The sequence below is a fragment of the Cibotium barometz genome, chromosome 5, assembly GCF_041138505.1.
Source record: "Cibotium barometz isolate CiBa-2024 chromosome 5, ASM4113850v1, whole genome shotgun sequence".
NCBI classification, from domain to species: Eukaryota; Viridiplantae; Streptophyta; class Polypodiopsida; order Cyatheales; family Cibotiaceae; genus Cibotium; species Cibotium barometz.
In genome coordinates, this window is record NC_141050.1 from 9,411,010 (window position 1) to 9,433,704 (window position 22,695).

A 22,695-nucleotide genomic window follows, 5' to 3' on the forward strand; every position below is an offset into this window, starting at 1 on the left:
TACACCACTGGCATGGTTGGTGAGATCATGGGTGATATGCAGCCAGTGGGATGACAAGCTGTGTGGTGACAGACATTCTAGAGACTGGCATAGTTATAGCGCCAACTCATTTAGTTGGGTTCACACTATAGAGAACCCAAGTATGTATTTGGTTGAGTACCTTTTCATATTTGGTGTACTCTTATCCTTGTATATGGTGTGTTGAGTGTTGTGTGAAGAAGAAGAAGATTTTCAGCCTCTCACCTTGTGTGTTCTCTTTTAGGCTTTTGTGAGTGTGTGTGTGCTTGCAAGAGCTCAAGCTCTCTTCTACCTTGCATCTTTTCATCCCATACACAAGCAGATTGATTGCTGGACTGAAAAGAAGTGCTTTAATATGTGCACTGGTTTGGAAGGCTTCCACAAATAAGGAATTCATTGAGGCACCAAAATATACATTGGAGTAGAGCTTTTGCTACTTTGTTGGTGATTATAACACCCTGACCATCTTATTTCCTAACTATTCATTGTGTAAGATGCCATATCATGTCATATCCCCTGAGGGATGTGTTTTATCTTTCCCACAGGCTCAAAGAAGATGGGGTTTGGGTATGCATTATAGACATTATGGCAACAAGTTAGAACCTTTGAGGATGTGTTATATGACCCTCAACACAATAGACTAGAAGATTGGATACTGTAAAGATATGAGACACTTGTTTTAGTAAAATTATCTTTCTCACATATCACAACCAACAAGAGTCTACATATTGATCATTGTATGGCCTTGGTTCTTAGAGCATGGAAACATGTTATGGCATATGAATAAGTCGGCAAAATGGTGGAAACAAATAGTATCGAAAAGCAAGCTACCACTAGATGTATTGTAGGAGTACTCCCTGTTTTGGCAAAGCTTTGGCAACAAGAAATATACTATTACTCAAAGCCCAATTCATGCTTTAACCATTTGGCAATTGCTATGGTGTTGTATTAACACCCATGATTTATTTGCATACTTTATCTGTGTGTTTGACTGCCAAATTTCATGGTACACATTTCTCTAGGAACATTTGGATCTTTGGGGCAGATATAAGAGGAGGCTAGTAGGAATGGTTCCATTTTTTGAATGGACAAGATTTTAGGCTCTCTGCTCATTATGGATTGCACAAAATTGATTGGTTTTCTAGTCACCCCCGATTGACAAGTATTACTATTTTTGTCAATCATTGTGCTAATCCTTATATGACTACCACTAGCTCCAGTAGCCAGATCATGTACATCTAGATTTTTTTTCCCAATGTTTATAGTTTTGTGAAGTAATGAGAAACACTCTCACACTGCGGGTGCTTCTCTCTGCGTTGTAAAGTAATAGACTAATGGTTTTAGAAAAAAAAGTGTGTGTGTGTGTGTGTGAGAGAGAGAGACAGAGAGAGAGAGAGAGAGAGAGAGAGAGAGAGAGAGAGTTGTATTAACATCTTCAATCAAAAGGCCAAAATGACCTATGAGACCTAAATGTTACATCATGTCCATGGATTACATCATCATGGTACTGAAAAGTAAAACTAAAAGAAAATATCCGTGAAAAAAATAAAGAGCCACAAGCTCTTGCATCAACCAAGAATCTCTCGCATAGGGTGCTATAATATGGTACCCAATGTAGTGAGGCTAACAGGGTGGAAGAAAGTCATACGGTGGTGGGAAATGATGGCTCTGATTGTCCAGAGGTAATGTGAGCGTGGCTGGTGGCCACTATATCAGGAGGTCGGGCTTTGCATAGCTCATTGGCTCTATCTAATGTCACTCCTCTCGACCGGGCTCCTACATCAGCGTAGAGGTCGAGGGGAGTGGGTGGATCTACTCTCAGGGATCTAGTATGGAAGAAATCAGTGAGAGCTCTCTGTGTTGGTCCTTGGGTAGGTGCAACTAATATGGGCCGCAATAGGGATTCCCTGTGCATGCAGAGCTCTAAAAGAAAGAGCCCTATACATCTTTGGTCTGGAAAATCCATGATCCGAGAGAGAGAGTGAGGGGCCCTTATATGGGACTAGAATAAGTCTAGACCAACCAAAGGTCCCATCACGACTTCCCGTCACATGAGCATCATAAGCATGAATGAAAGAAAAGCCTACATAAGTCTAGACCATGAAAAGTCTCACATGAGTATCATAAGCATGAATGAAAGAAAAGCATACTATAAGTCTTCCTTCTTTCACGACTAGGTGTTTTAGAAACTCATAGAACTATGCCTCAAGCTTCACCTTCTTCTATAGCATTGTGAGGTACAATATCCACTCACTTTGTCGAGCAACACGAGAGAGAGAGAGAGAGAGAGAGAGAGAGAGAGAGAGAGAAAGAGAGAGAGAGATTTGGTTAAGTGGGCTAGGATGGAAATTATTATCCCTAAGGAAGTGGTGTTCAATATATATTAAGCTTGTGCCACACTTCCTCTCTCGACATCTAAAGCATGACTCATTTCCTGGTTCATCCGATGATAACTATCCTTAAAATTGATGAAATTATCCTTAAAATCGGACCTATTGGATAATTACAATGGTTGAAGAAGTGTCTCTACAAGGTAATTAACTTCCTCCAACAACGTGTATTTGACAACCCTAACATGCTTCGAACCTCCTAGATCATGACATATGTCCAATACCTTCGTTCTATTATTTAGGAAGAGTATCTTCTTAAAGTACTATGTGCCTTGTTCTTGTATGAGTGATTGAGAGAGAGAGAGAGAGAGAGAGAGAGAGAGAGGAGTTTGTAGGAGGGAGAAGAGAGAGGAGTGTGTTTAGGGGAGAGAGAAGAGAGAGAGTGTGTTTAGGGGTGAGAGAGAGAGAGAGAGATTTAGTGATACCGGGGCAGTAGCCATGGCCGCGAAGAGAGAGAGTGTTGTTTAGGGGAGAGAGAGAGAGAGGAGTGTGTTTAGGGGAGAGAGAAGAGAGAGAGTGTGTTTAGGGGTGAGAGAGAGAGAGAGATTTAGTGATACCGGGGCAGTAGCCATGGCAGCGAAGTATTTGTCAACAACCTCAGCACCTACGATCATTGCCATCATCCCCATCACCGCCTTCCTTTCAACCCTAACAACAGCAGCAACGCCACAACGTCTCTTCTCCAATCCCGCCCCTATTTGTTCTTTGCGCTTGCGGAAGCCCCATTGCCTCCAACATACGCTTCCCACCTCCTCCTGTCCGCCCCCCTTTCTTTTCTGCAACCCAGTTGCCTCCTCTCGCAGCCCATTTGCTTCTTTTTGCGGCCCATTCGCTCTTTCCTCTGGGTTCTGCACCATGGCCTCTGTTGCTGTTCCTGCCTCTGCTGTTGGGGCTGCTGAAGAGGAGGCCTCCGCCTTCGACAACCCATTGCTGGAAGACTCCACCTTCCCTCGATTTGATGCAGTGGAGGCCAAGCACGTGGTCCCCGGCATCCGCGCCCTTCTCAAGCAGCTGGTAACCATAATCACGCCTGTGTGTGCATGTACTTTTTTGTATTTATTGATCGCATTTTCATTGGTTTTTTCTAGCGTAGGATTCTTTCTTTTGGTAGGTAAGTCATACTGGGCCAGGGATGCCCATTGATGCGGGCTTCCCTTCGGATAAGGAAGGTACCACGTTGCTGCATGCTCTTCGAATCACCTGTCAGGTGCTTCACGCACATCCGGAGGATGTGAATGAGGTCCCTCCAGATAGAGTGGACGGTCTCCTCTGTTGGGGTGACTGTGCCCTTGATGGTTTCACTGCACCGCCCTTGCTAGATGTGTCAGGATGCGATGCTGTTGATAGCTCCCATCGTCTGTCAGTGTTAGTTTAGGAGTCCAGGTTAGCACTGGGGCAGTGACAACGGTGATTCGAATCACCTGTCAGGTGCTTCACGCACATCCGGAGGATGTGAATGAGGTCCTTCCAGACAGAGTGGACGGTCTCCTCTGTTGGGTGACTGTGCCCTTGATGGTTTCACTGCACCGCCCTTTGTGTCAGGATGCGATGCTGTTGATAGCTCCCATCATCTGTCAGTGTTAGTTTAGGAGTCCAGGTTAGCACTGGGGCAGTGACAACGGTGATTCAAAAGTGAGTGAGTTGGAGCATGAGATCCTTGTCCTCCTCCTCCTCCTAGAGGAGTGCTGGACCTAGCCTGGGGGTCCATGGGATGGACCCCAAGAAGAAGCGAATAGTCGCAAGATTCACCAGCAAACTTGTTGCCCCCAAAAGGGCAATGTCCATGGGACTCCTGGGGAGGTTTTTACACAAAATAATAAATGATAAACATTCACAAAGTGGAAAAGGAGGAATGAGCAATGTGCCGTCTAATTAGTGGCCCTAAAATGAAACATGCATCTTCGTGTTGGAGTTGATGCATGCAACAATTTGCCACCTCCATGGACCACAAGGGGATCTTAAAATTGCATCGTTTCTGCAATAAAACGCCCCCAATTTGGCACCAAAAAATTCAAGGGTAGGAAAAATTATTGCGTTCGCTTTCCGAGCAAGAAGTTTTGAGCAAGGTTTTTCGAGTGGCCTTTTTGTAAGACTTCAACAAGCATAGTTTCCTATACTCTTTATACACATCACTATCTATATTTCCATACAAAGGGACAATAAATGCATTTCAAAAAGTTTCTCAACTGCCAAGATTTCTTAAAATTGCGCTTTGAAAAACCAACATTGTCTAGATAAATGTATCACCTATGGACTCAAGAATTACAACTAATACATTTGCAAAAAAATGTAGTTGCATGTTTCAATAAGGTGAAAGGTCTTATCCACATTCACCACAACACAAGCATAATGTTATAGAATTCGAAGAGTGCTTCACTAACCTTTCCAAAAAAATAAACAATGCAAGAAAGGTAATGGTACACTCAACCGGAGTACCACGGTTTGCACTCATAATGGAGTACACACATGGTTTGCACTTATAATGGAGTACACACATAGCTTCTCAAGGGGGAGAGCTCACCATGAAAGCTTGTTCTAGGCAAGAAGATGACCAAAATGGTAGTATGTCCAAAAGATGTACAAACTATCCCAAAAGTGACGTATATAGTTACTTACTCCTAGGACGTTTCACACATATGCTGCCCATAAACCCAAGTTCTATGCCCCATATCATGTGCTTAGGTCCTCATCCCACATGTGGATGTGCAATACAACCAAGCACATAATTTCCTACATTACGATCCTCCCCTCTGACAATGATTTTGTGCTTGAAATCGAAGGGTGGTCGTGCAAAACAAACCAAAATCGACCCACAACATGTGGAGTCATGGACCATAGTAAATATCCAACAATCCGTGATCCCATATAATAAACCGAGTCACCACCAGGATCAAATGGAAAACCACGAATGTTGATGCCCAAAACATCAACAGCAAAAGGTTCTCATAGCCTCCTAGAATTCCATGGACTATCTCCCAAGGTGCAAAACATGATGCCACCTTGGTCAAAAAGATGACATAGCCATGCATCTTCAATCATCACACGTAGCCATGCATCTTTAATCATCACACAAGCTCTTGAGTCAAATGGAAGTCCCAAGAACCAGTGATCCTTATGTGCACGTGCATAACCACATGTATTGAAGGAGGCTCCATCCAATGATCTACCAAGATGATGATCCAAATGATCGCTTGAATCAAAGGGAAATCCATCGAAGTCATCATCCAATGTCGATGTCTCACAGTCATGAGAATCACAATAGCATACCAAATGTGCTAGGATCCATGGGAAATCTTATATGCCCATCCTCGGTCACCAAGTAACCGTAAATGCAAACGTGGCTTGTCCCATGATCAAAAAACATGCATCGTAAATGACATGTGACGCATTCGAAAGTGAATGTCTCAGGTCCATAGACCATAGGATCATGATGACATCCACAAAGGCCAAATGAGCATGTCGCATAGGTAGAATCATACACAAGCATAAGCGAACTGACACCCTCATTATATATATCATCCCTTGAATGATCCAAGGGATGGTCCACTATATCAATGTCTCTCTGGACAAGATCAACATATGTAAACATCATCATGAGTATGCATAACCATGACATCTATAACATCTCTAGTATATTTAGATGTGAATGTCTCATAGACCGAGTCTATAGTGTCAAGACAACATCCACTGTGAACAAACACAAATGTCCCATAGATATGATATTTGGCCTCATAAGAGCATCTATGGACATTGAAATTGAATTCCTCCAAATCTGAATCATGCCAAGGTACAAGCAAAGCCAAACCATCAACATTATGGGCATCTTGCAAATCACCCAAAGCATAGTATCTATCACCTAGAACCACATAGGCATGATCCATAGCATGTAAGTGCTCAAAATATGCATCCAAAGCACTACCACCATCCACATCAATGCATGCATTTTCATTGCCAATACTATCATCAAAATCCAGGACATACCCCATGGAATCAACACATGAGTAATCCAACAATGTATAGGTGTCATCCAGAAGATGAAATCCAAAACTTTGCATCGATCTTGCTGTCCAGAAATTACAGCAAGTGTCTTGTTCACTTCATGTTGCATGCGCGGAAGCCCATTTGTATTGATCCACAGCCCTAAGCCTGATTAAGAACAAGATACTGATTTATACACAATTAAGACAGAGGAAAGAGAAAAAGAGAGATTGGTGTCAAGTTTTCTTGTATTTAATATTGTACAAAAGGGTGGCTGAATGTATGTACATGAATGAGCCCTAGATCAGCCCCAAAGGGGTGACCCTTGGCCTTTACATGATGTCTACTGACTTATGTGAAGTTTGAATGATGACTGAACTGAAGGAATGATTTGTTTGACTGAAACTATGTTATATATATGTATGGGTGCTGGTTGGCCAGGTACTAAGGCTGTCGGCCTGTTGTGTAAGGACAAAAAACACATAAAATATTGAAAATGCTGCATTATTGCCTTCTTATCTTGCCCATATGTGCTGCCCATTGTTTTGAGCACCTGGCCGCTTGCTACATAGGGTTTTGCTGGCAGTCAACAGGGATCTTACTGGCTGCCGACAGGCCCCCATGCTATCCCATGATGCTGGTGATGGTGATGGTGATGGTGATGGTGATGATGATGATGTGTTGATGCTTAGGTTGATGCCAATGATAAAGATGATGGAGATGCTCTTGATGTCCTGCATGGTGTCTATTTCCTGTCCTATTTGATGATTAATCAAGGATTAAGACATTCCCTTTTGCTAAACTTGATGGTGGGGTGGACACTCTGTCATCCTTTCTCCCTGGACTCCTACTGACTTTGACCTTCTACTTTAACTTTACACTTTAATTGATATCTTTGTCCAAAGACCTTCGCTCATGATCTCCACTTCCAAGTCTTGCTGAAGAACTGAGCATTTGTTCCATTGCTGTCCCCATGCCTGCTTTTCCCTAAGCCTTAACACAATGGTGGATCACCTACCGGAATTGATCATGCTTGTTGCTAGGCCTTTGGAACTGAACTGAGAGCTTAATGACTGGTTATGCGTACATATCCTCAGGGAATGCTTCCTCTGGCTTCGTGTGTTGCCGACCACTCCATATGCTACCTTGTTGCATACTTCTGTTGGAATTGTGCACCTTTCTTGGGACTATGGGGTTGAGCCTGAATGCTCTGATACCAATGTTGCATGCACGGAAGTCTTGCTGTATTGATCCACAGTCCTAAGGTTGATTAAGAACAACAAGATATTGATTTACGCATGATTAAGATAGAGGAGAGAGAAGAAGAGAGAGATTGGTGTCAAGTTTTCTTGTATTTAATATTGTACAAAAGGTGGCTGAATGTATGTACATGACTGAGCCCTAGGTCAGCCCCAAAGGGGTGACCTTGGCCTTTACATGATGTCTACTATTGACTTATGAGAAGGCTGAATGATGACTGAACTGAATGAATGATTTGTTTGACTGAAACTATGCTTATATATATGTATGGGTGTTGGTCGGCTAGCTACTAAGGCTGTCGGCCTGTTGTAAGGACAAAAAAACATATAAAATACTAAAAATGTTGCATTGTTGCCTTCTTGTCTTGCCCACTGTTTTAGCACCTGGCTGCTCGCTACATATGGTTCTGGTGGCAATTGACAGGGGTGATGATGTTAATGATGATGTTGATATGCTGCTGACGATGATGCGTTGATACTGTTGATGCCAATGATGAAGATGATTGAGATGCTACTAATGTCCTACACGCTATCTATTTGCTATCCTATCTGATGATTAATCAAGGATTAAGACTATTCATGGTGAGGATTAGCCATGGCACGAGCTTGCACGTGACCCTTCAACTCCCATAATGAACTCATAAAGACCCACATAGTCATAATCCATGCATTGGCCAAATACAAGAGTGAACGGAGATCCTTGTTTGTCCTTTGTAGAGTCAACTTCTTGGGAAATTGAGTGCAGAATAGCTCTTTCATCCTTGCTCAAAGCAAGAGGTAAACCAGCTGTCCAGCCTCTGTCTCTCTCAGGTTTGAGAGGGGGTTGATTGGTTCTGGAGCCTCGCTTCGTTGGAAGGCACTTGAGAGAAGTCTTGGAGAGTTGAGCTTTGTGTTCTTTGTTGCTGTGGATATGGCTCCCTCCCTTATGAACAAGGATGACAAGGTGAAAGGACCCAACTATGTCCATTGGAAGCTGCAAATGCGGATTTGGTTCATCCACAAGGGTTTGTGGGATATTGTTCAGGGCACTGAGAAGAAGCCCGAGCGTCCTCAGAACTCTAGGAGGTGAACTCAGGATCAAGAGGATGAATTCCTTGCGGAATTACAAGACTGGGAGAATCGAGATTCGAAGGTGCATTCAGTGCTTGTGCGGACCATCATAGAGGAGGTCTCACCGGCTGTGCAAACTCTCACCAGTGCTCATCAAGTATGGTCTAAATTGGAGGATCTCTTTGCTCGAGATTCGTGGACGAGGACAGTTGCCTTGTAAGGATAACTCTACAGTTTGTTATTCCCTGCAAGTAGTTCCATGCAGGTTTCTCATGAAGGTCAATGTTATCCATGATCAGTTGCACCTTGGTTTGGTTGTAACCCTTTACTCATTGGAATAAAGAAGTTTCCTATGGCGGGCCGGCCGTTCCGGCTCAGTGCAGTGTTTTGATTTTGTTTATGGTTATTTCCACTACGTTTTTATATCTTTGTTTGGCATCTGAAGTGTTTGTATATTGTTCCACGTTCCCATCTAGTTACATTGGTATCAGAGCACAGGTTCTTGCCTATTCTATCTAGGCAGACGATCTTATGGCTATGGACAAGACCCAAAGCTACGAGGAACACAAGGACAGGATTAGAACTCTCGAGCACATGGTGGAACAATACATCAAGATCATCGTCGAACAGTTTGACCATCAAAACTGTTTGACGTGGCAGCTTTGTCAAGATCTTTAGGAAAAGGATGCAAATTTGAAGATGTATCGGGAAGATCCTCATGTGAGGATAGTTATGGAAAGCAAAAAGGTTATGGAGACCAGTACTACAGATGTTTTTCTAGACCTAGCATCAATGCTGGAAATAAATCCCAAGAAGTTGGCTTTTCACTATCTTAGGGAATATTGTCGTTGATGCACGGAGCAAGTATCAGGTAAAGCCGGATCTGGGGTTGGTTGAACCTCATATCAGTCATTGGTTGCAGAGGAAGCTTCCAGATAATTTTCCCAAAAGAGAAAGCTGGCTCCTGTTTCAGAACTACCTATTGTTCGAGGTGGAGACAAGCATTCTTTCAGGGAGGCAATGGCTCAAAAGATGTTTCGAAAGGAGCACAACGACCAGAAGATGCAAGTTCCTCTAGTCGAAGATGGACCAGCGGGTTGTTCCAAGCTTGATTGTTTTGGGAGCCAGTGTTCCTGCCACGAAAAGAATGAAGTTTCGGAGGAAACTTAGACACTAATTTGGGTGTCGTGGACTTTGTTTTCTCCTCAATATTTATGGGATTTTGTCTCTGAAATTTTGATTGTACATAAATATATTGGTGACGGGCTTTTTATCGAGATAAGTATTTATGTTTAATGCTTTTCTATCAACAAAATCAGCAGCTCAACATTCCCCCCTATGGCTCCAAATCTGCCACACTTTGATTAGGATGCCATGGGTGATGCATTGGTTGAAGAGGATGCAGCCATTCATGACTCAGAGAGTTCCCCACTAGCTCATTGAGACCTTGCGTGACAGCAAGCTGCCTACGCTTATGCCAGGTCATACACACGCTGCCTCTCGACATTATCTCATTTTGTTGACACAACCCTTGTTGCTACTGCATGTAATGAGGAGGCACTTTCTCATTTTGATGCATTGGAGAAGAATAATTGGGTTACAGCTATGCATTCTGAGTTGGCCTCCGTTGAAAAGAATGCTACATGGGAGTTATGTGACTTGCCTACAGGCAAGCGTGCTATCGACACAAAGTGGGTGCATAAATCGAAACACAATCCCGATGGCTCCATTTGATCGCTACAAGGCTCATTTAGTCGCCAAAGGGTATGCCCAAAGGGAGGGCATTGACTATGACGAGACTTTTGCGCCTACTTCACATATGACCATCATATGGAGAGGCCCTTATATAGTGAGACTCTGGGAACTAGTCGACAGCCCCTAGAACTGGCCGACTGTCCCATGACCAACTAAACATGGAGAAAATACATAAATGCCCATAAAGAGGCTTTGCCCAAAATACACCGAGATGCACCAAATTCTAACACCCCCTCTGTAGCTCATAGTGTGCAAGAGTGTGAAAAAGATAAGTTGATAAAGATGCAACCATGGATCCTCCAGCACCGCGAATACTAAAATCACCTTGGAGAGAGCACCCGCCAATCTATTTTCTCGAAACAAAATGCCATCACGAACAGCAAGGAACTTTGCTTGGCTACAAATTCCCACACAAGTGTGTGGTGAACTCCAAGAATAGATGATGAGCTGCTGGACACACCACACCCATAATCCCCAACAATGGATGAAAAACACATCACGTTCCAAAAGCCTCGAACAATGAACTCGGAACAGATCCAATTCATAATCTCTGCTATACAAAAGATAACCATGTCCTGCCAGATGTCTAATGCTCGAAACTTCGAATCACGGTTCCCATGCACCAGTAAATGGAGCTGTAATCAGCCCCCTCTCCCGTCCAGATCTTCTAAATCCAAGAAAAACAAGGGACAACAAACTATCGAAACCAAGGTTGAAAGAGAGGACAAGGAAAAGAAGTCTGTGGAGGACCTAACCCCAAAAGAGCCAAAAGCTACACATGATGCAGAAGCATCCAACTCAAAGGCTACACCACAAACCACAACACCCATGTGTACGACACAGAATACAAAAGCCCAAAAGAAAATTTGATCTTGTCATTTGGGCAAACATAATAAAAACTTGACAATCCAAAAAAAGTCAGAAGATGAAACAAGTTCTAGTACATCACTTAGTGAGGGTGAAACAAGTTCTTATTCGTCACTCAGTGTACTTAATAGACCAATCAAGAAACTAGAACCCGCCCAACCACCCCAAATTGAAAATCATGATCACATGACATATGCGGAACACAAAAAGCAAGCTCAGGAGAGCATGCTTAGAATGGTTGAGTGTCTTACAAGATCACCAGTTATGATTAAACCACTGCTAAAGTGGTAGCCAAGTTTGTGTTTGAGGACATATGCAGCATGCCTTTGGAGCTGCTGATTAGGGGCCAGGATTCAGAGGAGAGGTAGTACAAGAACTGATGCAAAGATTACAATTACACACAAGTATTCCACCCCATATTACCCTCAGTGCAATGGGCTAGTAGAGAGATTTAATGGAGAACTATGCACTATGTTGACCAAATATTTCGAGGAGCATCCCAAGCAGCGGGATCTGCATGTATCTTCATCTTTGTGGGCTTACAAGACAACAGTCAGATCAGCCACTAATTTCTCACCTTATCATCTTCTATTTGGGAAAGAAGCCATGATGCCTATTGAGGTAGAGATATCTAGTTTGCGGTTCCTTTTGAAGCATCAAGGAAGTGGCCAGGATACAAGCCTCCTCTGGCTAGAAGCACATGGGGAGGAACTTCATGTATCATCTGGGTCCTCCTGAGCGAGCCGAAGGCGCCCTTGGAGCCCTAGAAGTGGTACTAGAAGAATTGGTATCACTGTCGTGTGTCGTGTCTTTGCCCTTTCTCTGAGATGAAGACTTGCCCTTGGTCTTGTCCTTCTTGGACAAACAATCCTTCGACAAATGTCCTCTCTTCCCACAAGAGAAGCAGCGACTCCGACCTTTCAACTGTTGGAAAGTGCTCAAAATCCAACTGAGTGGATGTGACCTGGTACCGCAAAGATCGAGAAATCACATCATAGTCCAGGAGAAGCTTGGTGAGGATAAGTGCAGCCAGCTGAGCAAAGGACAAAGCAGCACCCATTGCCAATGGGTGCAATACTACACCAAATTTTCCACAAAGCTTCCTGAGCAAACACTTGCACAGGAATCAAAGCACAAACTGCTTCAAGAACCAATACGAATCAACAACCTGGAGTGGGGTTAAATCCAACGCCAAACTCGGTGCCAAAGCAGCCCTGAAAACACTCTCAAAATAGTACCAGGTCTCTCCAAAAACAGTCCTAGAAAAGCTCTCAAAAACAGTCCCTGATACCTCCAAACACAGCCCCTGAATCAATGCTCAGGAGGGAGTAGTGAAGAGAGGAGAGGAAATGGCCCAGCTGCTGTACCACTGTACAATCTGAGCAAAAGAGAGAGAAGACCCGCTATACGGCCTGCACTTAAGGGATGAGAGAGAGAATGTCAAACTGCTACCGGCCAGTCGCCCAGAAGAGGGAGAAGGTGGCTGTCCATGCTGTATGGCGCTGCTGTACGTGCTGTACAACGCTGTTGCCCCTGCTGTACAGCATGTACCAGCGCAAGAGAGGAGGTGAGCCGGCCAGCCTGCTGTCCATAGTACGACCAGTGCAAGAGAAGGGAGGAAGAGCTCGCCGGCTTAGCACCAGGAGAGAGAGAGAGGGAACACTAGAACAAGTCGACCTGGGAAGAGAAAAAATGCTGACTGTTGCTAGAAGACTGTACGGTCAGCAAAGAGATACAACTGCTGTCCTGCATGCACATCCCTCCTTCCCCCCCTTTCATAGAGTTCACTAGCCTAGAATAGCCTCCATGCTTTTTCCCTTTTTAGCCAAAAGTGGTTGCTGTGCTTTAGGGGCCTCCTTCTGTCCACACATACATGCCCAAAATAATAACAAGCCTGGCCACACTTAAATGATATGTGAACACACCGACTTATAATCCTTATAAGTCACTTTGATGAATAAAATCTGCTTATGCTCTCTAGCCATCTTTCAGGCACAGACTTTGCCAGTATGTGCTCCAGCTTTCTTTTGTGAAAAATCCCTGTTCACACCTTGGTTCCAGACATGTGTGAAACACTGTTCAAGATTGGTGAGGGGACCAAATTGGTAAGCCTCACAAGCCATACATGTTCTGTCGTGTTAAGCGTCAGAAGCCACACATGTTCTGTCATGTCAAGCCTCACAAGCCATACATGTTTTGTCATGTCAAGCCTGAGAAGCCACACATGTTCTGTCATGTCAAGCTTGAGAAGCCACACATGCAAGGTGCAGCCTCTGAAATCCTCGAAGGGAAGCTCTAATCTCTCTAGTCTGCCTTGGGATCCAATAGAAAAAGTGAGCAGACCACTGTCCTCATCCGCTCCATGGATTGCCAGGAGGATATCCTGTTTGGTAAACACTCCTAACCACACTTGGGGGGGGGGAGGGGTCAGGTCTGGAATAGGCATCAACCACTCTTGAGAGATAGCTGAGTCAATGTCTATGCTGAGCTTATTTTGACCCCGGATTCCTGTTAGGCCTCGCTCTTGCGCCGCTAGGGGTAACTGCCTATGTGCAATCCAATCTCCAAGAGACCTGGTTAGTCCCGTGCACAAGGCTCCCCAAGATATATGCGATCGGGTCCCTAACATGTGGCCACTAGGTAAATGGATCAAGGGGTTCTAGACCAAAGGTTGCCGGAGCCGCTCTCTGAGGCAACTAGTACTTTTTGTTTGAGGGTTGGCTTGAGATGATCCCAAGCCCGAAGTAAGGTGGCTGCAAATTTGTCCTCAAAAGTTGGGCTAAAACTGTACCATGCAACGGAAGTATTCGTAATTTGAGGGTCCTGTCACACAAATGCTCACACCGCGTTCTGTATCCTGAGTTTCGCGAGTTTAGCAATCCACTTTAAGACTTCGAACTTTAAGAGATTTGAGGGAGAGAGAGATGGAAACTGCACACCGTATGGGCTCCCGAATTACCCACTGAAGGGCCCCCTATCTCGTTACCGGAATAGTATTTGCTTTATTACTTTGAAGAGACTGACAGTGGATTGACGATAAGCCAAATGCAAGATCTCGAAAGATCAAGAGTCGGGCTGAACTGTACACGGCTGTAGAAGCTCCATAAGTTTTTACATATAAAATTCCTAATCCCAGCAGACCACTTTAGATTCCATAGCTTATTGAGGTAGTCCTCAACATTCCCTACCTCCACCAATAAAGAGTACAGATTAGCGTTTTTTTTTTGTCTACTGGTGCTGGCATAAAACTTCAAACCTTCTTCAAAAGCTTTTTTCTCCATCTTGGCCCACCTAAACACCATTGATTTCTTTGTCAGATGATGCAATGGTCCGGCAACCACTACAAACCACTTGATGAACCTTTTGTAGTAAGAGCATAGTCCCAAAAAGCTTGTAACTTCATGCACACTAGTCAACTCTGGCCATTCCATAATAGCCTTGACCTTGTCTGGATCCATCCATCCGAATCCCATCTTTGGAGACTATATGGCCCAAATGGTGAATTTATGAAAGGAAGAACTCACTCTTCTTGCTATTCGCATAAAGCTTGTGCTTTCTCAATTCTTGGAAAACAATATTCAAATGCTTTTTATGCTCTTCCTTACCATTGAGAATGCACTAAGATATCATCAAAGAAAGTACTTGTGAATTTTTAATGGGCTCTGAAGATTCTATCCATCATCCTATTGAATGTGGCAGGGGCATTGGTGAGACCAAAGGATAACACAAGAAATTTGTATAGCCCAACGCTAGTCCTGAACGTTGTTTTGTGCACATCCTTTGGAGCAATCTTTATTTGATGATAGCCACTCTTCAAGTCTATCCTGCTAAACACTTTGGATTCATCCAATTTGTCTAGGATATCATCAATCCTAGGTATGGGGAATTTGTCTCTATAATCCACACACATGCGCCAAAATAATATCATGTACAAGCTTTGAGGGCCTTACTCTCCCCACGGGAGATGTCGGATTATCCATATACAAATGCCATAACACAGCCCAACACGAGGTAACCAAGCCGGAACATAGGCTGTAAAAATGCCGAGCCAACAATATAATACATATACCTCCGTGTGGGTACTGATTCTTCCCCAAAAACCATGGGTCTTCATGCAATAGAGCTGGTACAGCAAGTACAACTCTCCATTCAGTCGGTACAAGAGGTACAATGGCTGGTACAGTCGGTACAGTGGTTGGTATAGCTGGTACGGTGGTTGGTATAGCAAGTATAGCAAGTACAAATGTTGGTACAGCATGTACAGTGACTAGTACAGCAGGTACAGTGGCTTCAGTATTTCTTCGCGATGGAAGCCTCCAAAACAGTCCCCAACAGTCGGTATTCTTCATGGGCAGCCTTCAAGAGAGAGAGAAAGAGAGTAGCCATCCTCAGGGCAGCCTGTAACGGTGGCAAGGGCTAGTGTGCAGCAAGAGAGAGCCTTTTTTAATGAAGAGAGAGGACTCCAATTTATAGATTTGGGTCTCCCATGAGCTAAAACGGCAAGAGAAGGCTACAATGACAACTACTTATTTGCTGTACTAATTCTTTCTATTTGCTACTTCCCTTAGTGCTAGGCTTCATTATGGCCGAGTCTACCTTGCATCTCTGGAGGTTCGACAGAAACTCGGTACGAAGGGCTGTGTGTGAATATATGCTCTTGTGTGTGTGTGTGTGTGTGTGTGTGTGTGTGTGGAAGGCATGTGTGCCATCGTACCAACTGTACCAGCTGTTGTACCTACTGTACCAACCATCGTACCAATTGTACCAACCACTATACTTGCTATACTAGTCATTGTACTTGCTATACCAACATTTGTACTTGCTGTACTAGCCACCGTACGGTTGTACCAACTACTGTACTTGTTGTACCTACTGTACCAGCTGAATGGAGAGTTGTACATGCTGTACCAGCTCTATTGCATGAAGACCCGTGGTTTTTGAATCATTGGGCATCACAGAAGCTTGCCTTTCAGTGGACATTGAGGGTTTGTAGTGCAACGAGCTTGGGACAGATTGTCAGTTACCTTTGAGCCATGGCTAATAATGATGTATTTGGGATGCTCTCTGCCGAGGACAAGCTTGATGGGACTAATTATCCCATGTCGCCATCTATATGATCAAGCATGTACTAGTTGAAAAGAATTTGTGGGTGTATGTATCTGGTGCTAAGTTAAGGCCTACTGGTCCCGCATCTACAGCTACCACCTCAGGGGGATCCACTATTGGAACGAGTGATTCTGGTTCCAGTGGTAGTGCACCACCTCCACCTGTTCCTTCCACACAAGAAAAACTCAGATGGAATGCTAAAGATGTGCAAGCTCTAGATCTTCACAGAGATGTGAGCCCGTGGTTTTTGTCACATGCACTCTGCACTGTAGTGCATGGTGACAAGCTAGCTCATCATCATCAATGCAACATTATAAAGTATTAGCACCTTTTAGGATGATATTTGTCGTACGCCGTGACCCCATTGTAATCCTTAGTCCAAGATAAGTCAAGCTCGAGCTACATGGCATCTGGTAGCCTTAGAATATTTATTAGGATTTATCTGGTATTTTTGCCACAATTTACAGCATTTAACACCATTTATCAGTCGTGTAGCATTTTATATCCAATCGGCCAGCATTTAGTGCCAACCGACCAGCCCTCAATATAAGTATAAATAGGCTTGATTTGCTCATTCATTCATATCATATCAGCAATCAGCATCAAGCTCTTCAGCGTTTCAGTCTTCAGCCCATAGTTCACCTCAGCAACTAGCGTTTTGGAGAAGCGTTTCATCCTACATCCATAGGAGCATCAACGCATGTGCATCCAACCCTCCATCAGCAAAACGCAGCAGTCTACAGCATTCAGCCATCCATAAACCTTGCGTTTTTTGCATTCAACCAGTTTTCAGCGTTCATCTCTTCAAAGTAATAAAGCAAATACTATTCCGGTAACCGGATGGGGGACCCTTCAATGGGTAATTCGGGAGCCCATACGGTGTGCAATTTCCATCTCTCTCTCTCAAATCTCTTAAAGTTTGAAGTCTTAAAGTGGATTGCTAAACTCGCGAAACTCAGGATACAGAAGGCGATGTGAGCATTTGTGTGACACGATCCTCAAATTACGAATACTTCCACTGCATGTTACATTGGTATCACATTTTCGCAACTTTGAACCTAGTACATATGACCGAGTTTTGACTCTCGCTCAAAATGAAGAAATGAAGATGAACGGAGGCAAGCCCCAAGCAATCATCCCGGTCCAGTATGCTGCACAGCCAGGGAAAGGTAATGCATCTTCCAAAGATGCTAAGGACGACAGTAATAGCTCCTATTCGGGGGGTAAGAAGGATAAAGAATCTAAGCCTAAGAAAACCCTTGATGAAAAGGCTAAGGCATCACTAGAGGTTATCTCCCTCTAGAGGAGCAAAAGAAATACCAGTCAGAAAACAGATGTTTATCATAGGGCATGGTAAGAATGATTGCCACAAATGGCAAGCAAAGCAAGCCACCAAAGCACCTTCTACCACAGCATCTCCAGCTCCTCCTGCCCCGCCTACTACCACCAATACGGTTCAGCTTTTACCTTCTATGCATCATATGTCATCCGTGGTATTTAATGGTGAGATTGATGCTGCACAGAAAAGCCTCATCCGAGCTTATGGCTCTGCCAAGGGCCGGCAATTTGCAGTCCTGTTTGACATGGACAATACGCCATCTCTCCTCGGTTGGATAACAAGATGAGCTGCACATATAGTGCCATATCATTTGGACGGGTTCACACCTGGTCTCCGTACACACATATCTCAGAAGGCACAGCAGTTTGCCTTTGAAGTTCAGCAGGCCTAATTCCAACAAGATTTCATTGTCTCGCCTCTTTTGGGGTGTGACATGATCTTATCCAATGGTTTCGTCAATATGAGCCTATTCTCGATTGGGGACAGGACACTTTTACTATTTGTAAAGGTTTTCCTGAGCCCGTCGTGATTCGTGGGGATAGAAGCATTCTGGGCATCCCATTGATTTCGCACCTCCAGGCCCGAGGTGCTATCCGCAAGGGAGCGGTAGACGCACTACTTTATGTTCGGGCTCAGACAGCCTCTACCTCATCGGTAGCCCCTATCTCATCTTCAATCCCACAGCTAGCAGACCTCCTATCCAAACATCAAGACATTATGCTTAGGGACGATCTTTCGCCCAGTCTCTCTCCATCTCGTCCTGAGGACCATCATATTGATTTGGTCCCTGGATCAGAACCTCCTCACACGTTACCCTATCGTCTTTCCAAGACTTTAGAGGGCGAGCTAGAAAGATAGTTATCTAAGCTCCTCCGAGCCGGATTTGTTCAACCTTCTTCCTTACCATTTGCTGCACCCATCCTATTTGTCCAAAAGAAGGACAAGTCTGCATGCCTTTGTGTAGACTACAGGGCATTGAATAAACTCACCATTAAGAATAAGTTTCCTATGCCAAGGATTGAGTACATTTTGGAGCATTTAGACGGTGCAAAATTTTTCAGTAAGATCGACCTTGAGTGGTTACCATCAGGTCCGAATTTTCGAAGCTCACATTCCAAAAACAACTTTCCGAACAGAGCGTGGTCACTACAAATTCGTAGTCATGCCTTTTGGGCTTACAAATGCACCACCAACCTTCAATAAAATGATGTTCAGGATTTTCGCAGTCCTCATTGGTAAGTGTGTCTTCATCTTTCTTGATGACATACTTGTCTTCTCAGCCACTGCGGAGCAGCACGAGAAACATGTGGAGAAAGTCTTGCAACTTTTGCGAGATAATGGGCTCTACATAAACGCCAAAAAGTCTATCTTCGGCATTAAAGAGGTTCAATACTTGGGCTATATCATCGGTTCCGATGGGATTAGACTGGACCCCTCAAAGATTCAGGAGATCTTAGATTGGGACATCCCTTAGACCGCCCAAGAGATCCGTTCTTTCGCAGGTCTTTGTCAAGCCTACAACACCCATGTTCACCAATTTTCCAACCTTGCGGCACCTCTCACCGACTTGCTCAAGGGGGCGAAGACTCGTAAACAAAAAGTCTCAGTCACAGGCAAGGCGCTTAATGCATTCCATGCACTCTAGAAAGCTCCCTTAGAAGCACCTGTTTTGAAGTTAGCATCTTGGGATGAACCTTTTGAGGTCATCACCGATGCCAGCAATGTAGCCATAGGTGCAGTTCTGCAGCAAGACAATAGACTCGTGGCATACTACAGTAGAAATTTGGATGTCGCTGAAAAGAATCATTCAGTTTATGACAAAGAACTTTTGGGTGTGATCATAGCGCTCAAACATTGAAAGCCTTTTCTTTATAGACAAGTTTTCAGAGTCAAAACAAACCACCAAGCACTTAAGTGGCTTCAAACCATGCCAAGTGCCCAGTGGAGTGATCGACAAGCCAGGTAGAGTCAACTCTTCCAACAGTTTGGAGAAATGATTGAGTACATCCCTGGTAAGCATAACCCAGTTGCAGATGCTCCATTCTTGAAATCACGGGGAAGGACTTAGATAGCATGAAAGACTAGTATGTCGACTCCCCTGAGTTTGGTACTCAGTATAATTTGGCCCTCACTTCTGAGCCTGGCCATTATTCAGTGCAGAACGATTGGTTGTTCTTCAAGAACCGTCTCTGTGTCATTCAAGAAAAGCGATCAGCTCTTCTCCATGGTGCCCATGACTCCTTAGTTGGAGGACAGAGAGGTATCAACAGTATCCTTGAGAAATTAGAACGGTCCTTTTATTGGCCAAAAATGAGGCGTGATGTATATTCAGATGTTCAAGCCTGTAAGATTTGTCAAAAAGTTAAGGTTCCACATACGAAGAAGGCTGGTTTACTGCAACCTTTGCCTATTCCCGACGGACCTTTCATCGACATATCTATGGACTTTGTAGGGCCTCTACCAGCATCCACCCGATCCCGTAACACGCAGTGTTTCACCATTGTGGAACGCTTCAGTAAATTCTGCATGCTCATCCCATGCAAGCATACGGCCACAGCTCAAGACGTAGCCCGTCTTTTTCTCAAACATTGGTACCCAATTTGTGGTTTGCCTAGCACCATTACATCAGACAGAGATTTCTAGTTTACCTCGCATTTTTGGAGGGCATTATTAGAAAACTTTGGAACTAAGTTACAATTTTCTAGTGCATTCCACATACAGACGGCCAGACAAAAATTTATAACCAGTTGGCCTTTGATGTTCTCCGATACTCATTCATCCATTGTCAGACGGACTCCGTAGGAAGCAACCTTTGGTCGTCGTTTCTCTCCTCTTTTGACGAGATTGGTCTCTCCATCTCTAGAGGCTAATAAAACGACGAAAGCATTTTCCGAAATCATTGAGTCAGTCAAGGACCGCTTGACCAAAGCACAGAAAGCTTATAGCAGACAGGAAAATAAGTCTCTAGACGAGATGTCCACTTCAAGGAAGGTGATTGGGTCTATTTGCGCATCATGAAACAAAGATTGAAACAAGTGGGCAAACATTGTCTCAAGCTTTCATTCCGTAGTTTTGGACCTTTCCCAATAGTTAAAAAGATAAGTGATGTCTCCATGAAATTAAAGTTGTCTAACAGTTGGACGATGCATGATGTTTTCCATGTTTCTTGGCTAAAATCATATGTTGGACCAGATATTTTTGATGATTCAAATGAACAACAACCAAACGTGGTAGACGAAGCCGAAGTCATCGAGCTTGAGCAGATCCTTCTTCATCGTTGGAAGCATGGTTCCGGTCGACGGACACATCAGTTCTATACGAAGTTCCGAGATCGAGGTACCCACGAAGCCATTTGGCTAGACGAGGAGTTATTTCAAGAGTACCCCCAGTTGTTGGTGGACTACTTGGAAGCCATGAACCTGCAGACAAGCTAACCAAGAGGGAATGTCACATGCACTTTACACTGTAGTGCATGGTGACAAGCTAGCTCATCATCATCTGTGCAACATTATACAATATTAGCACCTTTTAGGATGATATTTGTCGTACGCCGTGACCCCATTGTAATCCTCAACCCAAGATAAGTCGGGCACGAGCTACGTAGCTCATTCTCAGCCTTAGAGAGTCAATCAGTCAGTCCAAGTTCCTTAATCCATTTGAAGAGATGCATTCATGCATGTAGAGTTAGTAGAAACCTTAGGATTTGCATTAGAAAGCACTCTGCATATTGCATATCATTCATCCATTGCATATAGATCATTGCAAAAGCCTTGAAATAGCATCTGGTAGCCTTAGAATATTTATTAGGATTTATCTAGCATTTTTGCCACAATTTCCAACATTTAACACCATTTATCAATCGTGTAGCATTTTATATCCAGTCGACCAACATTTAGTGCCAACCGACCAGCCCTCAGTATAAGTATAAATAGAGGCTTGCTTTGCTCATTCATTCATATCATATCAACAATCAACATCAAGCGCTTCAACATTTCAGTCTTCAGTCCATAGTTCACCTCAACAACCAGTGTTTTAGAAAAGCATTTCATCCTACAACCATAGGAGCATCAACGCATGTGTATCCAGCCCTCCATCAGCAAAACGCAGCAGTCTACATCATTCAACCATCAATAAACCTTGCGTTTTCTGCATTCAACCAGTTTTCAACATTCATCTCTTCATCGTTTTGCTACAGCTAATCGGTACAGATAAAACTCAGCATTCATTATCTACATACATACATACATACATACATACATATATATATATATATATATATATATATATATATATATATATATATATATATATATATATATATGTATGTATATGTATATGTATATGTATATGTATATGTATATGTATACCTGGATGAATCCAGGAACATGCCCAAATTCACCTTTCAGGAACGTGCATGTTATATACTCATGGGAGTTAACCCACAAGACTATATAACTATCGACTCCATTATGCATGGTATGGACTAGACACTACGACATCCCCACTACGTCATCAGTGCCCAATAGTGGGGTATAGAACACTGTATCAAGATATGCTAGAAATCATAATAAATGATTAAATACCCTTGTCTTCAGTATTTCTTCGCGATGGAAGCCTCCAAAACAGTCCCCAACAGCCGGTATTCTTCGTGGGCAGCCTTCAAGAGAGAGAGAAAGAGAGTAGCTATCATTAGGGCAGCCTGTAACGGTGGTAGAGGCTAGTGTGCAGCAAGAGAGCCTCTATTAACGAAGAGAGAGGGCTCCAATTTATAGATTTGGGCCTCCCATGGCATGAAATGGCAAGAGAAGGCTACGATGACAAGTGGAGAGCCACACAATAGCTGAAGTGACAAGTGTGAGGCCACTTGTCTCACTTTGATCAACTTTCTAACAAATGTCAGGCCACTTGTCTCACTTTGGTCCACCTCCTTGCC

At 43.7% G+C, this 22,695-nt stretch overlaps 1 protein-coding gene across 1 annotated transcript in view; it reads left to right on the top strand.

Moving 5' to 3' along the window:
- Positions 1-2,708: 2,708 nt before the first annotated feature.
- The window catches only part of LOC147638031 (putative cytosolic oligopeptidase A), a 64,241-nt gene continuing 44,254 nt past the window's right edge, over positions 2,709-22,695 (top strand). Inside the window, exon 1 of the mRNA XM_086797680.1 lies at positions 2,709-3,422. Coding sequence (XP_086653806.1) covers positions 2,979-3,422 — 444 coding nt within the window. The 5' untranslated portion in view covers positions 2,709-2,978. The remainder of the gene's footprint in view (positions 3,423-22,695) is intronic.